This window comes from Danio aesculapii, chromosome 13, assembly GCF_903798145.1.
Source record: "Danio aesculapii chromosome 13, fDanAes4.1, whole genome shotgun sequence".
Lineage (NCBI taxonomy): Eukaryota > Metazoa > Chordata > Actinopteri > Cypriniformes > Danionidae > Danio > Danio aesculapii.
The window spans coordinates 33,651,716-33,672,186 of NC_079447.1; the positions used below are offsets into that span (position 1 = coordinate 33,651,716).

General features: G+C 39.4%; 1 protein-coding gene across 1 annotated transcript in view; it reads left to right on the plus strand.

Annotated features, from left to right (window-relative positions):
- The first annotated feature begins 643 nt into the window (after positions 1-643).
- Positions 644-20,471, plus strand: part of LOC130239877 (gamma-aminobutyric acid receptor subunit gamma-1-like) — a 30,376-nt gene continuing 10,548 nt past the window's right edge. The window contains exons 1-5 of the mRNA XM_056471234.1: positions 644-803; positions 14,511-14,578; positions 14,830-15,050; positions 17,991-18,073; positions 18,429-18,566. Of these exons, the coding sequence (XP_056327209.1) occupies positions 644-803; positions 14,511-14,578; positions 14,830-15,050; positions 17,991-18,073; positions 18,429-18,566 (670 nt within the window). The remainder of the gene's footprint in view (positions 804-14,510; positions 14,579-14,829; positions 15,051-17,990; positions 18,074-18,428; positions 18,567-20,471) is intronic.

Genomic DNA, 20,471 nt, shown 5'->3' on the forward strand with positions numbered 1-20,471 from the left:
ATCTTAGTGGATTTTTGTTAGTGCTGTTTTTATATGGCCAGTAGCTTTGATGCACATCATCTTCATTTCTTCAAAGCAAAAGTCTGAAGTAGTGACATCAGAGGAGACTGAGTCTAGACTCTCCCTGTCCAGGGGAAAGGCGCAAATCTCAGTTAGAAATGTTACTCGATAGGTCTGTTCCTACAGATAATGCTCCAGAGGATAAATTTAGTAGCTCTTACACCACATATCGCAGGACAGCGAGTGAGAGAGAGAGAGTTGTGGGTGATAATTTAAACCCCTCACCTTCAGCTGTTCTCTCCCTCCACTGCCAGAACACATCTTCATTAATCACCGCATTCTTTATTAGAACCTCCTTCTTGTATCTTCAGCTCTGTGCTCATTTAAAACACTGTCTCCCATACATTTACAGTCACTGGATGACTTTTTTTTATCTGTTCTTCCTGTAAAACTCATTAAACAAATTCCCTCTTTTCCCTCGGTTGTCATATTTGGCTCTTTTAAGCCGTCACTGGCTTTTTGGATTGTAAGCTTCTAATATAACAGGCTTCATTCTATTTTAAGACTAATATTGCTCCATTATTTAACCTACCAGTGTTTGTCTGCTTATATGGCTTCTCTTTGGTTCTGTGTTTATGACAGCATGGCATTTGGCCCAAGCAAAGCAGAGGAGGAAGATTATGAGGACGTCCCTATAAATAAAACATGGGTTTTATCACCAAAGGTCTACGAGAGCGATGTCACCCTTATCCTAAACAAATTACTGCAAGGTTATGACAACAAACTGAGACCGGATATCGGAGGTAACTCATTTTTAGAAAAGGTTGCATGCACACACACACACACACACACAAACACACGAAAATCTGTTTTGAAAGTCTGCAAAAAAAAAGGAAAAACAAACTTTTAAAGGTGTTATTAATGTTCCATCATGTTGTTCCAAAACCAAAGGGATAGATCACCCAAAAATAAAAATTCAGTCAACAGTTTGAGTTTCTTTCTTGTGTTGAACACAAAGGATGATATGTTTATGAAAAAACAGCCATTTGATTGTGTAGTATTTTGTTATATTATGAGTTTTGTTCATTTTTGGAATATAATTTTAATCAAATACTCACAAAAAACTTTAACAGTTTTGTAAAGATTTAGAAATAAAGCTTCTTCTGAAGAAACAAAATCACTTTACATTAACAAATGATGACTTTTATTTGCATTTAAACTAGAGGTACAACAGAAGTTTTAACGTCAAAAATTCTGAAAATGGCATTTTAGGTTTTGGCCTGAAAAAGAAAAAAATGATGAGCTGAAAAAAAGATAAATTCTGTTGCGAACAGCTTTAATAAGATGACAAAAAGAGGTGAAAAGCAATGTACTTGGAAACCCATTCATTTCAATGGATTGACCAAAGTGCAGAGAGCAGCAGAGCATATTGTCTACTAGCTTGTGTGCATGTCATGGTCAAATTCAAAATAGCTACTTTTCAGCTCTGTTGATATTCTGCTTATGTGCAGATACCTTTGTAAATTCTATGCGTGTTCTCCACATTGGACAACTGCTCACAGGAAACAAATCACAGACAGGATGGGCTTTATTTAAATGATCTAGACACAAAAGTCTAAAACACATGGTTCAAAAGCATTTAGGGTGTGTCCGAATTCGCTTTTGCTATTTTAAAGGATGAAAAAATATGCTCTTCGCCCCGCACATGGTCTAACAGGGTTGTGCTTAATTTTCTTAATAAGTTACAGGTGTGTTTTGAGCATACAGTGCATTAACCAATCACAGTCTCACCTCACATATCCTTTTAAAGAGTCAGTTGCATTGCTTCATGGTGCATTTGCTATTTACATGGCAGATTTATGTGGAAAACCTGAAAGCTTCACTAGTGAGAAAACAGTTACTCAGACCATCTGCAGCGCGAGGATAAAGAATGCACCTCCTCCATTCGGCCTCTTTACTTTCTCTTTCTCTTACGTTTACTCTTTACTTTACTCCTTTAATTTCTAGGATAAGGAACCCCACTGAATACAGCCTACATATTTAATTTAATTTGTTAAGCGCAAAGATTTGCTTCAAAACTATTTTTTAATTCAGTTCTAATTTCCAGCAAACGAATAAATGAACAATAATAACGAAGTGTGGTCAAAAAACTGAGTTATATCCAAACACATGCCCTATTCTTATGCCCCATATGGTGAAGTATACATCTCCAAAACCCGGACAGGTGGACAAATCTAAATAAAAAATATATAAATATGCATAAAGTAAATAATGCTGCTAATAATAATAACATTATACAAATGCAAATGATCTATGAATAAACTGAAAAAAGCAACCCGAGGTGAAAGGCATGGAGGTAGTGTTTTTATATTTACAGAAAACAATAATTTTTGTAACATTTTAACCTTTCATTTATTTTTATATGTAAAGAAATTTGTGTATTGCTGTACATCCTGTGTATATTAAGTAATGTGTAAGCATTTGGACCAGCATAGGCATATAACTACCGCACTTGCGCAGATCTGAGGGTTCCAGTTGGAGAAATCCGCCGGCCCGGGCTCGCGGACCTCCCGCTCCTCCAAGCGCTCTATCCAGCAGAGCAAGCAGAGGAATCGATCTGTCTAACCAGATGGTAGCCCTCTCGCTCAATGACACCGGGGACCAGACATCCACTGCTGCATCAGAGGGTGGGCTTTCATTGTTTATGAGGTGTCCGGACCCTTTCGCCCCCTCCGGGGTAGTGAGCGCTGTGTCGGATCCCGAAGCAGACTTTTAGCCGTGCTTTCCCGGGCTGCTTCGACCGTAGGTTTGAAGATGGTTTATCCCCCAGCCCGCGGCTGGACCGACTAATGGGTGTTACATGGAGGATACCAAGAAGGCCAACCTTCTCAGCCTCCCATCCCCTTCTTCCTGGAGGTGCACAGAAGGCTCACGCAGTCTTGGAGGGCACCTTTTTTTGCCCGATCTGCGTGCACCTCCTCCCTCACCACCCTTCAGACCACTAAGTCCGCTGTTGTGTCCGCTGGGAAGGACGATGGCCACATAAGTGGTCCAGTAGTGCCAACCTCTGGCTAAACCTGGCAATATGCGCGAAGTTCACAAAGTTCGCTTTCTTGACTCGCCCATATCCCAGACTGGCCTGTTCGGCGACACCGTCGGAAAATTCACCCAGGAATACAGGAGGTTGAAAGAGCAGTCCGATGCAATTGGACAATGTCATCTATTGGCGGGAACGTAAGACCGCTCTCCACCTACGAGAGCTACAGAAGTGGCAGCGTCGAGCACCTCATAAGCAGGAAGCCCCTCCCGCCCAGGGGCGCTGTTAAGTCCGGTAAACGGACCGCAAAGCAACCCTGAGATGGGCCATCTGGAGAAGAGGGAACTTTCTCTTTTCCCCAGTGGAGAGCTAGGCCCCACACCAACGGCATTTTTCAATGCCACCAAAACATCAATGAACGAGCATTTCCACCTTCCCTGAATGTGACAGCCCGAATCACTGCCAGGTCTGGGATGTGGTGCCTTCCTGCTCGGCATGATCGGTGCACTTCTCCAGTGGCTCGCAAGGTGTGGGAGGACGGTCCTCCTTTCCTCTTACACTTCCAGCCCCTACTCTGGAGCCTGGGTACGAGGTGAGAGTGAATCTCTTCAGCTCTTCCATGGAACCCCAGCGCTTCCTAGATCAGCACTCCCACTCCGTGCTACCCCAATGCTGGTACGTCAGTGATTGTAGCGGATAAAGCCATTAGCAAGAGCTCTGCCTGCCTGGTTAGTGCAGGCCAGCCCTTCGCGGTGGCTCATACACATGGTCAGACTCGGCTATGCGATTCATTTCGCGAAACGGCCTCCCAAGTTCACCGGTGTGTATTTCACCAAGGTCAGCCCTCTGTCTGCCCCTGTCTTGCGAGAGGAGATTGTTGCCCTCCTGGCGAAGGATGCAATCGAGCCGTCCCTCCAGTTGAGATGGAAGGCTGGTTTTACAGCCCATACTTCATCGTACCCAAAAAGAGCAGTGAGTTTCATCCTCAGGATTGATTTGCAGGCAATAGACCTGAAGGACGCGTATTTTCATTTCTCCATTCTTCCACGGCGCCGTCAGTTTCTGCGGTTGTGTTCTGACTGATTTTAGCTCACTCGCGGGAGCAATTGATTATGCACAGGACAAGGTGCTCCAGCCACCCCCGACCTATTGGGGTTTCAGGGCAACCGAGAAAAGAGCCAACTGGCCTTTGTGCAGAGGATCCATTTCTTGGGTTGGAGCTGGACTTGATCACCGTGACAGCACGCCTAGCTAATGCTGAACTGTCTGAGAGAGTTCGACAGGAAAATTTTTGTCCCCCTGAAATCTTTTCAGGAGGCCTCCTGGGGCATATGACATCCGCAGCCGCCGTCATGGCCGCTCGGATTACTCCATATGAGAACCACTTCAGCACTGGCTTCACAATAGAGTGCCCAGACGTGTATGGCGCGTGGGGACACACACCAAGTGATTGTCACTGCGCTGTGTCGCCATGCCCTCAGCCCTTGAAATGTCCCTGTGTTTCTACAGGCTGGAGTGCCTCTAGGACCATCCAGACATATTGATGTTTCGACAGACTTAGGTAACCTACCGATGGCAGTGGGTTAATACCATCACTCAGGCTAGAGCTTCCTCTACGAGACACGGCTATGCCTGAAGTGGAGTCTATTCACTGAGTGGTACGCTTCTCGCCAAGAAGACCCCCGAACTTGCAGATCAGCATTGTGCTTTCTTTTCTTTAGGATTGGCTAGGAGCGCAGGTTGTCGCCCTCCACACTGAAGGTTATGACGTGGTGTCTGGCAGCACAGTGGGGAAGGCATGACCTTATCGTCGAGTTCCCCAGAGGCTCTAGGCGATTAAATCCACCCCAACCCCCTCTCATGCCCTCTTGGGATCTCGCCCTTGTTCTCACGAGCGTGCATGGAGATCTATTCGAACCACTCGACTAAGTATCTTTAAGATTTCTGTCCCTGAAGATAGCTCTGCTGGACGCGTTGGCATCGATTAAGAGGGTCGGGGAACTGGAGGCATTTCGGTCAGTGGACTCGTGCCTGGAATTCGAGCCGGTCTACTCTCACATTGTCCTGAGACCCCGGCCTGGATATGTGCCCAAGGTTCCTACCACACTGTTTAAGGACCAGGTAGTGAGCCTGCAAGTGCTGCCCACGGAGGAGGCAGACCAGCCCTTTCATTACTGTGTCCTATTAGCGCTTTGCGAATTTATGTGGACCGCACTCTTCGTCTGTTATGATGGTCGGCAGAAGAGAAGTGCTGTATCAAAACAGAGGTTGGCCCACTGAAAAATGGATGCCATCTCCCTCGCTTACCAAAGCCAGGGTGAGCAGTGTCCCCCAGGAGGTAAAGCGCACTCCACTTGGAGCATCGCATTCTCTTGGGCATGTGCACACAGCACCTCTCTTACAGACATCTGTAGTGCTGCGGGCTGTGCGACACCGAACACATTTGCAAGGTTTTATAATCTGCGAGTGAAGCCAGTTTCCTCAAGGGTGTTAGGAAGCCCTTGGTGATTGAGGAAACATTCAGTGAAGGTGTTGTAACACGCTTGCTGTGCCTTTCTCTCTAACACAGAGAGTGCTTTCTCGCTCTGTCAGTTGAGTTCCTCGCTTGGCGAACCCTGCAGAGATTCCTCAACGGAGGAGTCAGGTGTTGGCCCGTTACGTTGTTGTCATGCTTGCCAACACGTTGGCCCGTTACGTTGTTGGTCAGTCCGCGTTCTGGATATAGGTGCCCGATATGTGCGATCCCCGCTGGCGATCCCATATGCTTACTCAGCCACGATGCAGTCCCCCTCCCAGGTGGACCCGTGTCTTCCCTCCCCGCTAACCATCTTTTTTTCATATGTGTACTCTCCCTTCTCAGGGCTAGTCATATGTCTTCTTGCCACCAGGTCTCCCCACTTGGGCAGCAGGTGGCCTCCGCAGCATCCTCCCTATCGGGACTGCACGCTTCCCAACGTACTTGTCGTATTAAAATTCATAGAAATTAACTAGATTTTTTATGACTCCCAAAAATATAAATATAAATCTGTTAATAACTGTTGAAGTTTGATAAGTAAGGGCCAGGGAAAATGTTGGAACACCGTGCACTCACGCTCTTGGCTTGGCATAACCTCTCATCGGGGGCAAGGTAAGGTTAAATCATTGTGGCATTTTCCATACATTTCCCCATAGTGGAAGTTTCCACATAGCGTTGAAGTTCCCCTTCCAAAAAAGGGAACGCTCCGGTTACTAAAGTAACCCTCGTTCCCCGAAGGGGGGGGTTGGGGGACGGAAATGCTATGTTCCTTCACCACAATGATTGCCCCTTAGCTGTTGAGCGTGAAAGTCTCTTCAACTAGAAAAGGATGCCTCAGCTTGGCACGCTCTGCGCTTTTATTGCCAAATTGATTGTAAGTAGCGCCAGCTGTGCATGCTGATGCTGCCAACTCATTGGCATTTCATTGGCCCAATGTATACTCTTTCAGATGATTGGCTTTTGACGAAATCCCCATAGTGGAAGTTTTCACATAACATTTCCGTTCCCCTCCTCGGGGAACGAGGGTTACTTTAGTAACCGGAGCGTTTCTGCTGCTTGTAATACCCCAACTGTGCTGCAATGGCAATGCTGGTAAACTGACACTCTCTACTTGTTCATGTAAAATGTGGTAATTGTATTGACTTATCTTTTTAAAATAATCAGTATACGGTTTGAATGATCGGTTTTGGTTTTTGGCCAAGTGCATCCAGAATTTGTGATTTTGGGTTTGGCCCTGAATTTTCATTTTAGTGCATCTAATATGAACATTCATCATTGAACTAAAACAGACGCTCAAATATGCTTGTTGCATGAGAACAACTGGTTCCTGTGGAAACTCAAATGTGTCATGTAACAGCCAAGAATGAACCTCATTGGTTTTCACACATCAAGCAAGCATGAGATTTGATTAGAAATATTCAATTCAATTCAATTCAATTCACCTTTATTTGTATAGCGCTTTTACAATGTAGATTGTGTCAAAGCAGCTTCACATAAAAGGTCATAGTAAATTGGAACAGTGTAGTTCAGATTTTAGTGTTTAAGTTCAGTTCAGTTTAGCTCAGTTCAGTGTGGTTTAAAAATCACTACTGAGAGTCCAAACACTGAAGAGCAAATCCAACGATACGCAGCTCTACAGATCCCGAACCATGCAAGCCAGTGGCGACAGCGGAGAGGGAAAAAAAAACTTCACTAATTGGTGAAAGTGAAGAAAAAAAACCTTGAGAGAAACCAGACTCAGTTGGGCGTGACCATTTTAATTTCTCCTCTGGCCAAATGTCTTGTGCAGAGCTGCAGTCTCAGCAGCGGAGGCTGGAAATATCTTCATTTGTGTTTCTAGTGGCCCGTTTCCACTGAGTGGTAGAGTACGGTATGGTTCTGTTTGGTGTGCTTTTATGGCCGTTTCCACTGTCAAAAGGTGTACCGAACCAAACTGTACCATACCACTTTTTCTGCACCCTTTTGAAAGGGGTACCAAACACGAGAAAGGGTACCAAAAGTTGGAGCTAGATGCGCAGCTGAACGCTATTGGTTTACAGAGATACGTCATTCGCTTACGCAACAAGCCACAATGAAAACAAAAATACACATGTTTAAAAATACTACCATGTTTAAAATACACAGCGAGAGATTACAGGGGAATTATATATACATATAATAACAAGCCATGGTCGATCCGGGCTCAAACAAACCTTGTCGTCGTCTTGATGAACAGCCACAAAGCCATGGAGTAGAGCAGAATCTACCCTGTGCCTCGTAGTTTTTTACGAGGCAGTCTGAAGTGCGAGCGGTTTTTCTCTCTTCCTTGAGTTCGCTGCGCGTCTATATCTGAAATAACAAACTTCTTGAGCTAATGATAATAACCTGCGCTTGATTATTGACCCGATCCTGTCAGACACTGACAAACGTGAGAGTGAAGCACGAAAAATCAAAGGAGAAGCCGGAAAAAAGGAGCACATTATTTTTCAGCAAACATGAACAAAATGCCAACTACTATCTTTACCTTTTGGACTAATATGAACTGGGAATGATGGAATTACTGTCTAACAGAGGCTACATGTGCTGCTGAAGATTACAGACACAGATGAGAGGTTTTTACTGACTGTAGGCTATATTTTGTGTTGTTTTTTAACCTAAATACGGACGAAATGTCTGCTGTGTGTAGTTCTTCTGTAGTTGGTAACATATCGGAGACTGTAAGGGGCTGTATGTGTTTATGTATGTTCATTTATTTATTTATTTATATAATTACAGACGTTACAGTAGGCTGTTTCGCACTGTCATTGATCTGCTGTTATTATCAACTCATGTTCATAGAAAAGTTAGTAATAAACATTTCTACACAAGTATTTATGTATGTAAAGCATCTGTTTTGTGAGAAGTGCTTCTCATATGATATGTGAGCGACCCGTAAAGCTTTATTGTAGACATTTCCTCGAGCGAGAATGACGTCGACTGAAATGTTCTGTCATACACCACGCCCACCAAAAGGGTACCCTTGGTAATGGAAACGCAAGCCTGATAAAGGTGACCCGTACCGACCTGAACCGCATCGTACCATACCAGTCAGTGGAAACGAGCCATAGGATTCTTGTGAGTATGAAACAACATGAAGGTTTTCCAATTACAAAACCATTTACATGATTAAATATGATGTAGATAAACACATTTTTCCTTTGCGGTAATGAAACATTTACAGTATTAATGTCCATTGAGCAGCTATAGTCAGTTTTACATTTATAAAAGTATTACAACAGCAAATATTCCGGAAACACATGCTGAATATATGTTATAAATCATATGAATTTTTCATTAATGCAGAATCTGTGTCCACAAATCAGGAAAATACCCTGCAGATTCTGTCTAGGTGTGTTCATGACCCTCAAACCCAGCCTACGGGTGACTGCAAAATAATAATTATAAGATAGTAGCACCATTATTAGGAAGCCACATGAAGAGGAGCACACTGTGACAATTAAACACTGAGCAGTTCATGTTTCTCTCTAATCATCATTTTTGTGTTACTATTGCAGTATATTAAACAAAGAGGTGCTCTGCTTTTGTATTTTCCTGATGTTTTCTCTATGCATGAATAGCATAGGTCTCTTTATTTTCCCTGCATCGGTGTTGAGGAAGTGTTACTGACTAGAGTTCAGTTATTTAAGAGGATTTATCTTAGTGGTGTTCTTGTACAATAGACCCAAATCACTATTGATTGTCCTTCTTTATCTGCGTTTCATGTGTCTGAGAAAAAGGGAGAGAGTGTAAGTATGAGGAGAACTCAGTTCATCACAGCAATGCTGAAGGATTGTGGGTGAACTAGCCGAGTTGGTGCGATTTGTCATCTGCCGGTGACTGGATTTCCTGCGACAGGAATATTTCTGAGAGCTCAAGGATGAGGATTCAGGCAGCTTTAAGTAATTTGTGTGGCTGTTATAGGAAGCCTGAATTGCATTTTCAGCTTATTTCACATCCGTATTGTGGCGCGTTTCTGAGGTAAAACAGGATATTCAGCAAAAAAATGTGATTTTATCCACTGATTGGGAACTGATTGGATGTTTACGTGCTAGAATGGAGCCAGACTGAATGTGGGTTTACTACAAAATGTCTGTCTGGTTATTTGTAAACATTATTCAATAGTCTACACAAAAATGATGCAGAAATGATGGAGAAAGGGAAGAAAAAACATTTTAGAGAAAAAAATACAAAGACCTAATACAATTTTCCTTTGGAATAACATGCACAGATCAAACATTCATGACATAAATTTGCATGAACACATTCTTTCTGTTTTGTGCAGGAAGAGATGCATACTAATGTCTAAAAGTGGAGAAAAAAAAAATTTTGGTGGGGAAATGCATTTAAATGTTACTTGTTTGGGTCATCATGATTCGGAGCATGTACAGCAGTGGTTCCCAACCTTTTTTTGCATGAGACCCTTTTCCTCCGAAAAAATATTGTAAGGCCCTTGTAAGGTAACATTTAATGATATTATCGCTCATAAAGGTTTGCAGTAAGGATGACAAAAATTGTTTATTATTATATCAAGATATGTTTATTCACAAATAATAGCCTAATGTAAAATATAAAAGCAAAACATTAGCAGGCCATTTGTAACTGAAAAACGTAAGCTTTTGGCCTTTTAATTGGCCCTATATTAGTTGCCAATTAGTTGCCAATTTTTCCAAGTTGCCAAGTTTCTTGTCAGTAGCTGTCATTTAATTTTGAATGTGTGTCAATTCTTTTGCAAAAAATGCTCTGTGCTTGTCACGGTATGGGGGATGGGGATGAATTGTTTGTAATTGTCCTATTAATTTGGATGGCCTCATGCATTCGTTAGCAAGAACTTTGGTGCAGATAATACACTGTGACTGGGTCAGGGACTCTTTGCTTCGAGAAAATGGAATAAAACCATAGTTCAGGTAACTATCTTGGTATTTCCTGCATTTCATGTTTCCAGTATTGCTAGCGCTGCAACCCAAAATGTTTGGAGCCTCCTCACCTTGGTCCAGTATGCTTGGGTCACTAGTATTAGCTGCTGAAGGTTAATCAGTGAGATTCGTTTTTTTTTTTTTTTTTTTTTTTGTGGAGGACGAATTACAAATTTGTCAATTTTTTTTGGTCAGCCAGGGGATGAAATGAACTAAGGCAACATGATTGTTCCCCTAATTGTCCAATGCAAAAAAAAAAATTTAAATATGACGTAACCCCCCACAGAGCTTGCTGAGGCCCCCTTGTGGGCCAGGACCCCCTTGTTGGGAACCACTAATGTACAGAGCATATTTAAGCATCTCAAATACTTGTTAAATTGTCAGTGATGTTATATTAGTGTTAAAACAGATGTAAAATGTATTTTTAACACAAATATGGGAATAAGTTTAGTTTATAAACATTCAAATACGCCTTTTGACAACTGTCAATTTTGTGAACATTTAAATACAGTTTAAGTAAAAAATTATTAGCTCTTTTGAGAAATATTTATTCTGTTTCAAATATTTCTCAAGTGGTATTTGAAGAAGCAAAGGAATTTTAACAGTATTTCCGATATTGTTTTATTTTGGCTAGAATAAATGCTGTTTTTTTAGTTATTTTTTTTAATAAGGTCATTATTATTAGCCCTCTTAAGCTATTTTTTTATTGTCTACAGAACAAACCACTATTATGCAGTGACTTGCCTAATTACCTCAACTTGCCTAATTAACCTAGCCTTTAAATGTCACTTTAAGCTGAATACTAGTATCTTGAAAAATATCTAGTCAAATATTATGTACTGTCATTATGGCAAAGATAAAAGAAATCAGTTATTAGAAATGAGTTATTAAAGCTATTTTTTTTTAGAAATATATTGAAACAAATCCTCTTTCCATTAAACAAAAATTAAGGAAAAAATATTCAGGGGGACTCAACATTCAGGAGGGCTAATAATTCTGACTTCAACACTAAGTATAAAAAGAGTTTTTTTTTTTTTTTTTTGGTTTAGTATTCAGTAATATTTCTGACTAATATTTATGTTGTTCTGTTAGTAATCCATGAGTAAGGTTTACAAATTTGGACTTTTCTTGAGTTGGTGTTAACATAATATATAAAATTATATTTAAATTATATGCAAATTTCACACAATGATAAAATTATATTGAAGATTTATCATAAATATCTGGAAAAACATGCATACACATGCATGCACATTTTCATGTTGTTTGTGATGTGATTCACATGCAACTTTAAATAATAAAGAATTTCTTAATGTTTAAATAGTTAAAAACTGTTAAAAAAATGTAATAACATGGTAAAACATGGTTACATTTATGACTTCCTCACATTGACTTATCAGAATCAGAATCAGAATCAGAAAGAGCTTTATTGCCAGGTATGTTCACACATACGAGGAATTTGTTTTCGTGACAGAGCTTCTACAGTGCAACAGGATTACAGAGACAGGACAAAAAACAGATAATAAATATATTTAAAAAAATGTATATATATAAGTAAGTAGTGAATGCAAATATACAGATTGACAAGTGTATGTACGTGTTTATTACTATATACAATGTTACATGTGCAGCTGTTATGTGCAAATTGGCATGTAAAAGTGTGTTGTTAAATAAGTGTATACAGTATGTGTATAAAAGTGTATGGCAAGTAGTGATGTTGGTTCCGCAATTATTATCATCAAGTGTTCATGAGATGGATTGCCTGAGGGAAGAAACTGTTTCTATGTCGGGCTGTTCTGGTGCGCAGTGCTCTGTAGCATCGACCAGAAGGTAAAAGTTCAAAGAGGTAGTGTGCTGGGTGTGAGGGGTCCAGAGTGATTTTGGCAGCCCTCCTGATCGCTCTGGATAAGTACAGTTCTTGGGGAGTAGGAAGGGTTGTATCAGTGATTCGCTCAGCAGTCCGAACTATTCGACGTAGTCTTTGGAGATCGTATTTAGTAGCTGAGCTAAACCACACAGTTATTGATGTGCAGATGACTGATTCAATGATGGAGGTGTAGAACTGTTTCAGCAGCTCCTTTGGGAGGTTAAACTTCCTCAGCTGACTAAGAAAGTACAGCCTCTGTTGAGCTTTTTTTGACAATGGAGTCAATGTGAGTGTCCCACTTCAGGTCCTGAGAGATGGTGGTGCCCAGGAACCTGAATGACTCCACTGCTGCCACAATGCTGTCCATGATGCTCAGTGGGGGGGAGAGCAGGGGGGTTTCTCCTGAAGTCCACTATCATCTCCACTGTTTTGAGCGTGTTGAGCTCCAGGTTGTTGTGACTGCACCAGACAGCCAACTCCTTAACCTCCTGTCTGTAAGCAGACTCATCACCGTCCTGAATGAGGCTGATAAGTGTGGTGTCGTCTGCAAACTTCAAGAGCTTCACAGAGGAGTCTTTTGAAGTGCAGTCATTCGTGTACAGGGAGAAGAGCAGTGGGGAGAGGACACACCCCTGGGGGGCGCCAGTGCTGATTGTGCGGATACTGGATGAGAATTTTCCCAGCTTCACCAGCTGTTGCCTGTCCGTTAGGAAGCTGTTAATCCACTGATAGACAGAGGTGGGCACAGAGAGCTGAGTTAATTTGGGCAGGAGAAGTTTTGGGATGATAGTGTTAAACGCCGAACTGAAGTCTACAAACAAGATCCTCACATAGGTCCCTGGTCTGTCTAGGTGTTGCAGAGCATTATGGAAATGTTGCTGATTAAAGTTGATTCTGAGTCCAAACACAGAAGTGGAACGCAAAAACTATATTTTTTAAATGTGTTATGAGAATTATGCAACTATAGCAAAGTCCCTTTAAGGCAAGTAATTTCACTCAGCAGCCCTCTTTGAAACACCTCTCGTGCATTCTGTCTGAATGGAAAAACATCAAATTCTCCAAAACTGCTTGCCAAGCTTACGATTGAATTTCATATTAGGAATCACCAATACAATTATACAACAACAGTCTCTTTAGTTTCATTTCTAAACATCTAAATCACACAAAATCTGCAGAAACTCGTGTCTGGTCTGAGCCCCTCCCTCTGTGAATCGTCAGTCTAAAGTGATTGATGATTGGCTCCTGTACTAGTAGGCTGGGCTTTATTCACCATATTGACCGTTACACTTTTCCCAATTCAAAAAGATATGAGTGACATGTCTTGTGTATTTTATAGTCTTTCACTACAGTCAGTTTTGATTTTATTAGTGTACTTCAATTTGATCATTTTTTAAGCTAAATACATGCTGTACGTTATATGTGTTATTGTACCAATATATATTATATTGGTATTATTTATACTATTGGTATTAATATTGGTATATAATATTATTGTAATAACATTGGTATTATTTATATTGGTATTATTTTATCATATACAGTGCAAATCTCTCATTTAAATGAATATTTTCTATAGGAAGCTTTACAATGTTACATTTTGAAATTGTGCATATATATTAGTTTAGTCAGTACTGAAGACAAAACTGGAGATTATCTCACAAAATAACTTACAATAATGGTGCAAAAATTAGTAGGCCAGATTTATATGTTAGGGAAAAATATTGAATAAAATTTAAAAAAGAGGAAGAATCAAGAGAATTAAAAAAATATATACAATTTTGTTGAAATGTTGTAGTTTGTCTTTTTTTTTTTTTTTTGCAATATTTTGCATGAATTTAAATGTATTAGCTTTCCATTTCTAAAGATGTTCTGTGACTAAAATATTATTTTAATATATATATATATATATATATATATATATATATATATATATATATATATATATATATATATATCTGTTTAATAAATCTGTTTTGTTCAAATGCGCCAATATATATTACCCATATTTACTGAGAAATGGATAAAAATATTCATTTTCAAAATGGGGTGTACTTAATTATGCTGAGCATTGTATATATACATGTATATAAGTGTATTATTTGATCTTGTTATTTCATGTGATGTCATTTAAATGTATTTGCATTTGAAACTATATTCTAGTGAGACCGACAGTGATTGAGACGGCAGTGTACGTGAACAGCATAGGCCCAGTAGACCCCATCAACATGGTGAGTAGAAATGGACAATAACATGTAATTTTCAGAGCTGTGAATAAAACAGACACTGTAAGCAACTGCTTTAGATCCATTTCACAACTATTATACCCACTGTCACAGCCAATAATTTCACGGTTAAAAAAGCAACTGTAAGGCTTTTACAGATAAAACTCTCACTGTTTGGTGTGCGTGCGTGCGTGCGTGTGTGTGTGTGTGTGTGCGTGCGTGCGTGCGTGCGTGTGTGTGTGTGTGTGTGTGTTTAGGAGTACACCATAGACATCTTCTTTGCTCAGACGTGGTACGACAGCAGACTCAAATTCAACAGCTCAATGAAACTCCTCATGCTCAACAGCAACATGGTCGGAAAAATCTGGATTCCTGACACGTTTTTCCGCAACTCACGTAAATCTGACGCCCACTGGATCACCACACCCAATCGCCTTCTGCGGCTCTGGAGCAATGGAAGAGTCATGTACACTCTAAGGTGCGTCTATCGTTAATTTTAAAGGGACAGTTCACACAAAAATGAAAATTTGCTGTTTATTTACTTACTGTCAGGACAGACAAGATGTAGATGACTTTTTTTTCTTCAGTAGAACATTTAAGAAGATTTTTTGCTAAATCTTTGGTCCTCTGTGATTCATACTATGCAACTTAGTGGTTAGCAGCACTTTGAGAGTGAAAATGTTTCACACATGAGCTGATGCTGTTTGTTTACAATGGAGAGAAGGATGAGTGTGTTGTACTATTTATCAGAAAGATCACTTGTGATTATCCTGGATTGATAAAAAAAAAGGAGAATTTCTTTTGCCAAAAAAGCATTTGTATGGATTAGGATGTCATTTTCCAGAAAAAAAGTTGGTAAAAGTAGAAAAAAGAAAGTAGAAAATAGTTTTTGAAGATGATTGAACAGAGAAGCATGCATTCATTTTACTCCAGTCTACCACAAAGCTGTTCTGTTTGATTAGAAAAGAGATAGTCAATAGTGGAAATGTCAAACACCACAATGAAACAAATGTAAAGGCAGCTGAGGGAGTACATAAAGTGCCATTTCTCACATTGGACTGCTCTGAATTGAGCATTATGTTACTTATGACCTACCACTGATTATGTTTGATTTTCTTTTTTAAATTTTTTATTTATGTATGTGGATGCTTAAAAACCATTTTTTTTTATAACCAATATTTCTTGACCTTTGACATTGAGGAAAACTCTGATTTTGACCTTTGAATTGAAACTTTAGGAGCCCCTGACCTCAATCAATCGATTTTGGTAACTTGCAATTAGTCTGTTACAGTGCAGTGGAGGAATTTTGGCCCACTGATCTTTGCAGAATTATTGTAATTCAACCACATTGGAGGGATTTCAAGCATGAACCGCCCTTTTAAGCTTATGCCATGGCATCTCAATTGGATTCAGGACTGGGCCTCTCCAAAGTCTTCATTTTGTTTTCCTTCAGCCATTCAGAAGTGGACTTGCTGGTGTGCTTTGGATCATTGTCCTTCTGCAGAACCCAAGTTCGTTTTAGCTTGAGGCCACTAACAGATGGTCTGACATTCTTCTTAGGAATATTTTGTTATACAGCAGAATTTATTATTCTATTTATCACAGCAAGCCTTCCAGTTCCTGAAGCAGCAAAACCATCAGCCCCAGACCTTCACACTTCCACCATCATATTTTACTGAAACGTGGTGTTACTTTCATGCCACACAAACACAATTTTGTCTCGTTGAGTATTTCGAGTAATTTACCAAAAGTCTTGGTAATCATCAAGATGTTTTCTGGCAAAACAGTGATGAGCCTTTATGTTCTTCTTGCTCAAAAGTTGTTGTGTTAGTGGGAACTTTTTTCTTATGGCAGAGTCATGAACACTCACCTTTACACTGGTTCACTGTGGATACGTAGCCCTGTCTGCATTTCTGGAGATTGCAAATTATGTAGCCAAAGGTACGAATGGCGTTTCGTCTTTAAAATGAATGCTACGGGGCGGTCTGATGCTGTAGATGGCTTCTTTTCCTTTTACTGCTACCAGCTGACCGCTTACCTACGTACGGATAACTTTTCTGTTGTTACCAGTTTGCTCAGTAGCTCACCGCATACACCGATGGACTTGGAACACAAACATGATGGGGTTCGAGGCTGGTAAAGAATGGTTCCAGAAACCAGGTAAAACAAAAGCAAAAAACTAAATACACAACAGGCTGAAAATGTGAATGTGGTCGCGACTGCTTTTCTTTTTCTAGATTGCTTTTGAAAACACTATCGGTTGGGGTTGGGGTTAGGAAGTGAGGTGTGTGGGTCAGTCAGTCAGTCAGTCAGTCGACAGCAAGCTGGTAGGTTGAATTGTATATTGCACCCTCTGGTGGATTTACGTGAGAAGGGCACACGCGAAAGACGTTTGAGATCATCAAAAAAGCATTCACAACGGCCTCTGATGGATTGCAAAAACAAAAACTGTGAGCAAAATGTACCCAGAAATGTAGATCTGGGTACATATCCGTAATGAGCCTGGGTTAACAGAGGCAAGTGAGGCCTACAGTTATTTGTATGTTTTTGTGGGGGTCTTTTGTGACCTCTTAGATGAGTGTTCTTGTGTGCTCTTGTGCTTATGTTAAACATGCTCAGAACTGTTTGCTAAGGCTGCTGATGTAATGATCATTTTCACTTCATAAGACCTCCAAGTTTTGCCAAGCCCGTGTATGTTTTCTTGACTCTAAAAGTAGCTGCTGAGTTGCATTTTATGAATCACAAAGGACCATTTTCAGCTCTTAAAGTTTTGTTTATATGCTTCTGAAGAAAAACAATCTTACATTGTACGTGGCCTGGGGGTGAATATATTAACAGCAAATTTTCATTTTTGGGAAACTATCTCTTCAAAAGATGAGTGTTTTTTGTGCAAAAGATGTGTCCAGATGTGTCCTTTTATTCCTGTCCTGTAGCATTTGCTTTTGTATGAAGTTACACTTGCTGTCTGTTGAGGCCATTACATCTGATTCACATATTAATGTCAGGTACTGTTACAGGGATTGTTCATTCATTGTTCATAATTAATATTATGTGATTTACTGTGCTAACCGTCAATTCCTTCAACCCTGTATGAGTTTATTTTTTCTGTTGAACATAAAACACAACATTTTAAAGAATGCTGGTAACCAATCATTAACGTTCATATCATTTTTTCCTTGCTGGTTTCCAGAATTCTTAAAAATATTGTCTTTTGTGCTCAACTGAAAAAATAAACTCATCAAGGTTGAGTGAATAAGTAAATCTTCATTTTTGGGTGAACTATCTCTTTAAACCAGACTCAGGGTTTAATTTTCAGTGTCGCAGTAGATAAATCAAAGCCTTCACAAATACACTTCCTCTAAAATGTCACAATCAACCATTTTTTGTTTTGCTATTGTCTATTATTCTTTTCTGTCAGGTTGACAATTAATGCGGAATGCTACCTTAAGCTGCATAACTTTCCCATGGACGAACATTCGTGCCCTTTGGAGTTTTCGAGCTGTAGGTGTTGACTTCTTATGTCCTGTCCTGAGTGCAGCCAAACCCCTCACATTGCCAACCATGCCTTGCCAATACTGGCCAACCAAACCTTAACATTGCAGCAGGTCTGCACTAACCACCATCTTCCAACCTTGCAATGTGTGAGGGCAGATTCGCATCCTTCGTCTCCATCCGCTGTCTCTTCCATCCATTATGAGCTTCTCATGTGTCATCATTGACTTGTGGTCATGAGAAGGGCATGCTGTGCTTTAGTCAAACAGTGCCATTCTGCCATCATTGTACTTTTGTTATTGACTCTATATACCCAAATGAAAGGTCACATGTAATGTGGTGAATATGTTATTTCCATTTGCAGATGGGTATCCAAAGAATGAGATCCAGTATAGATGGCAGCGTCGTTCTGTTGAGGTTGCAGACCAGCGGTACTGGAGGCTTTACCAGTTTGCCTTTGTGGGATTAAGAAACTCTTCTGATGTGGCAAACACTCAGTCTGGTATGAAAAAAGTAAAAAAAAAAGAAAGAAAAAGTTATTATTTATTAATTATTAATAATGTTTGATAATAAATTATGTTAATATTAATTTAATATCATTACTAACATAACAACATTAATATATTGTAGTAATTTACAACAACAATTACAACAGTAGATTGATGTTATTTTTTGGTGTTGTTATTATTGTTAGTAGATTTCGAAAAAAATCTATTATTATGCTATTAATAATTATCTATCAATAATATTACTTTTGCCACATTTGTTACGTTTGTGAGTGGGTAAAGGAGCGAGGAATCAATTGCAGAAGAATTATGGGTTTTTATTATCTATAATATGAAACAAAAAGACAACAAAAACAACCACAATGGGAAAAACTAAAAGACAAAACACAAACTTGGCTGGGCTGGCAGAACAGGACAGAAATGATCAAGACAAGGCTTGACAAGACAAGAGTGACATATGACAAACAGTGCTCAGCATAATTGAGTACACCCCATTTTGAAAATTAATATTTGTATCTATTTCTCAGTGAATATAGGCAATGTGTTTTGGCGCATTTAAACAAAACAGATTTATTAAACAGATATATTTATTAAAAAAATATTTTAGTCAACAAACATATTTAGAAATTGAAATATAATACAAATTCAAGCTAAATATTGCAAAAAAAAAAACTACAAAATTTTAACTAAAAATGTTCAAATTTTCAACTCTTTCTTTTTCTTATTTTTTCTTTTGCTTCTCTTGATTTTTCCTCTTTTTTAAATTAATATTTAATATTTTTCTATAATATAAGTTTGGGTGTACTAGTTTTTGGTTATAAAAAGTTATTTAGTTAAACAAGCTTCAGATTTGTTTTCAGTACTGACTAACCTAATGTATATGCACAAATATAATATTGTACAGCTTCCTATTAAAATAGGAATTTAAAAGATAGATTTGTCAGGGGTGTACTTATATATGCTGAGCACTGTATGATGAATGACAATGAACTGGCACATGACAGCAGACAAGAGGGAGCTATAAAGGAGAAATAATTAAATATAATAATAAACTAATAAACAAATAATGGGTTAACAAGGACTAGACAATTGACCGGAGAGCACATGACACAGAGACAACACAAGCCATGTGCTCATGAGAAAACAGAACAAGAACACGCAGCCATTGAGAGAACCCATTAACTGTGTGTTCACATGAAACACAAGAGCATGTGGCCAAATGTAAACACAGGCCACGTGCAACAAACAACGGCAACACAGACAGAACGAGTACACAATAAATAAAACACTTATCGTGCACTCACACATGCGACCTGCATGTTCTGATCCCAGCGTCAACCGAAAACAACTAAACTGGAGAGCTGAGAATGAAAACACCATGCCGCAAACAAAACAACAAACATACCATGATGAGAGCGCGCATCCTGAGCACGCCTGGACCTCGGCGCACGGCCTGAGTGTGGTCAAGATGGCACTCATACAAATACAAAGACAGACAATGAGAGAAAATATGAGTGCTCGACCCAAGTAACCTCGAGGGCAAGTGTCTGGACAATAGTCCTGACAATATTAACAATACATTAGCAATTACTATTACTATTATTATTATTATTATTATTATTATTATTATTATTATTATTATTATTATTATTATTATTTGATGATAATAATAAGAAGAAGAACATTATTGTAATAATATTAGTTTTGTAACAATTTATTATTAATTATTATATTTAAAAAAGAACAAGGAGAATAGTAAATGAGCAGATATGATTAATCTTGTTATTATTGTTATAATATTAGTTTTTTAACAATATATTATTAATAATTCATAATATTTTCACAGAGATGGGTTGCAGCTGGAAGGGAATCCACTGCATAAAACGTGCTGGATAAGTTGG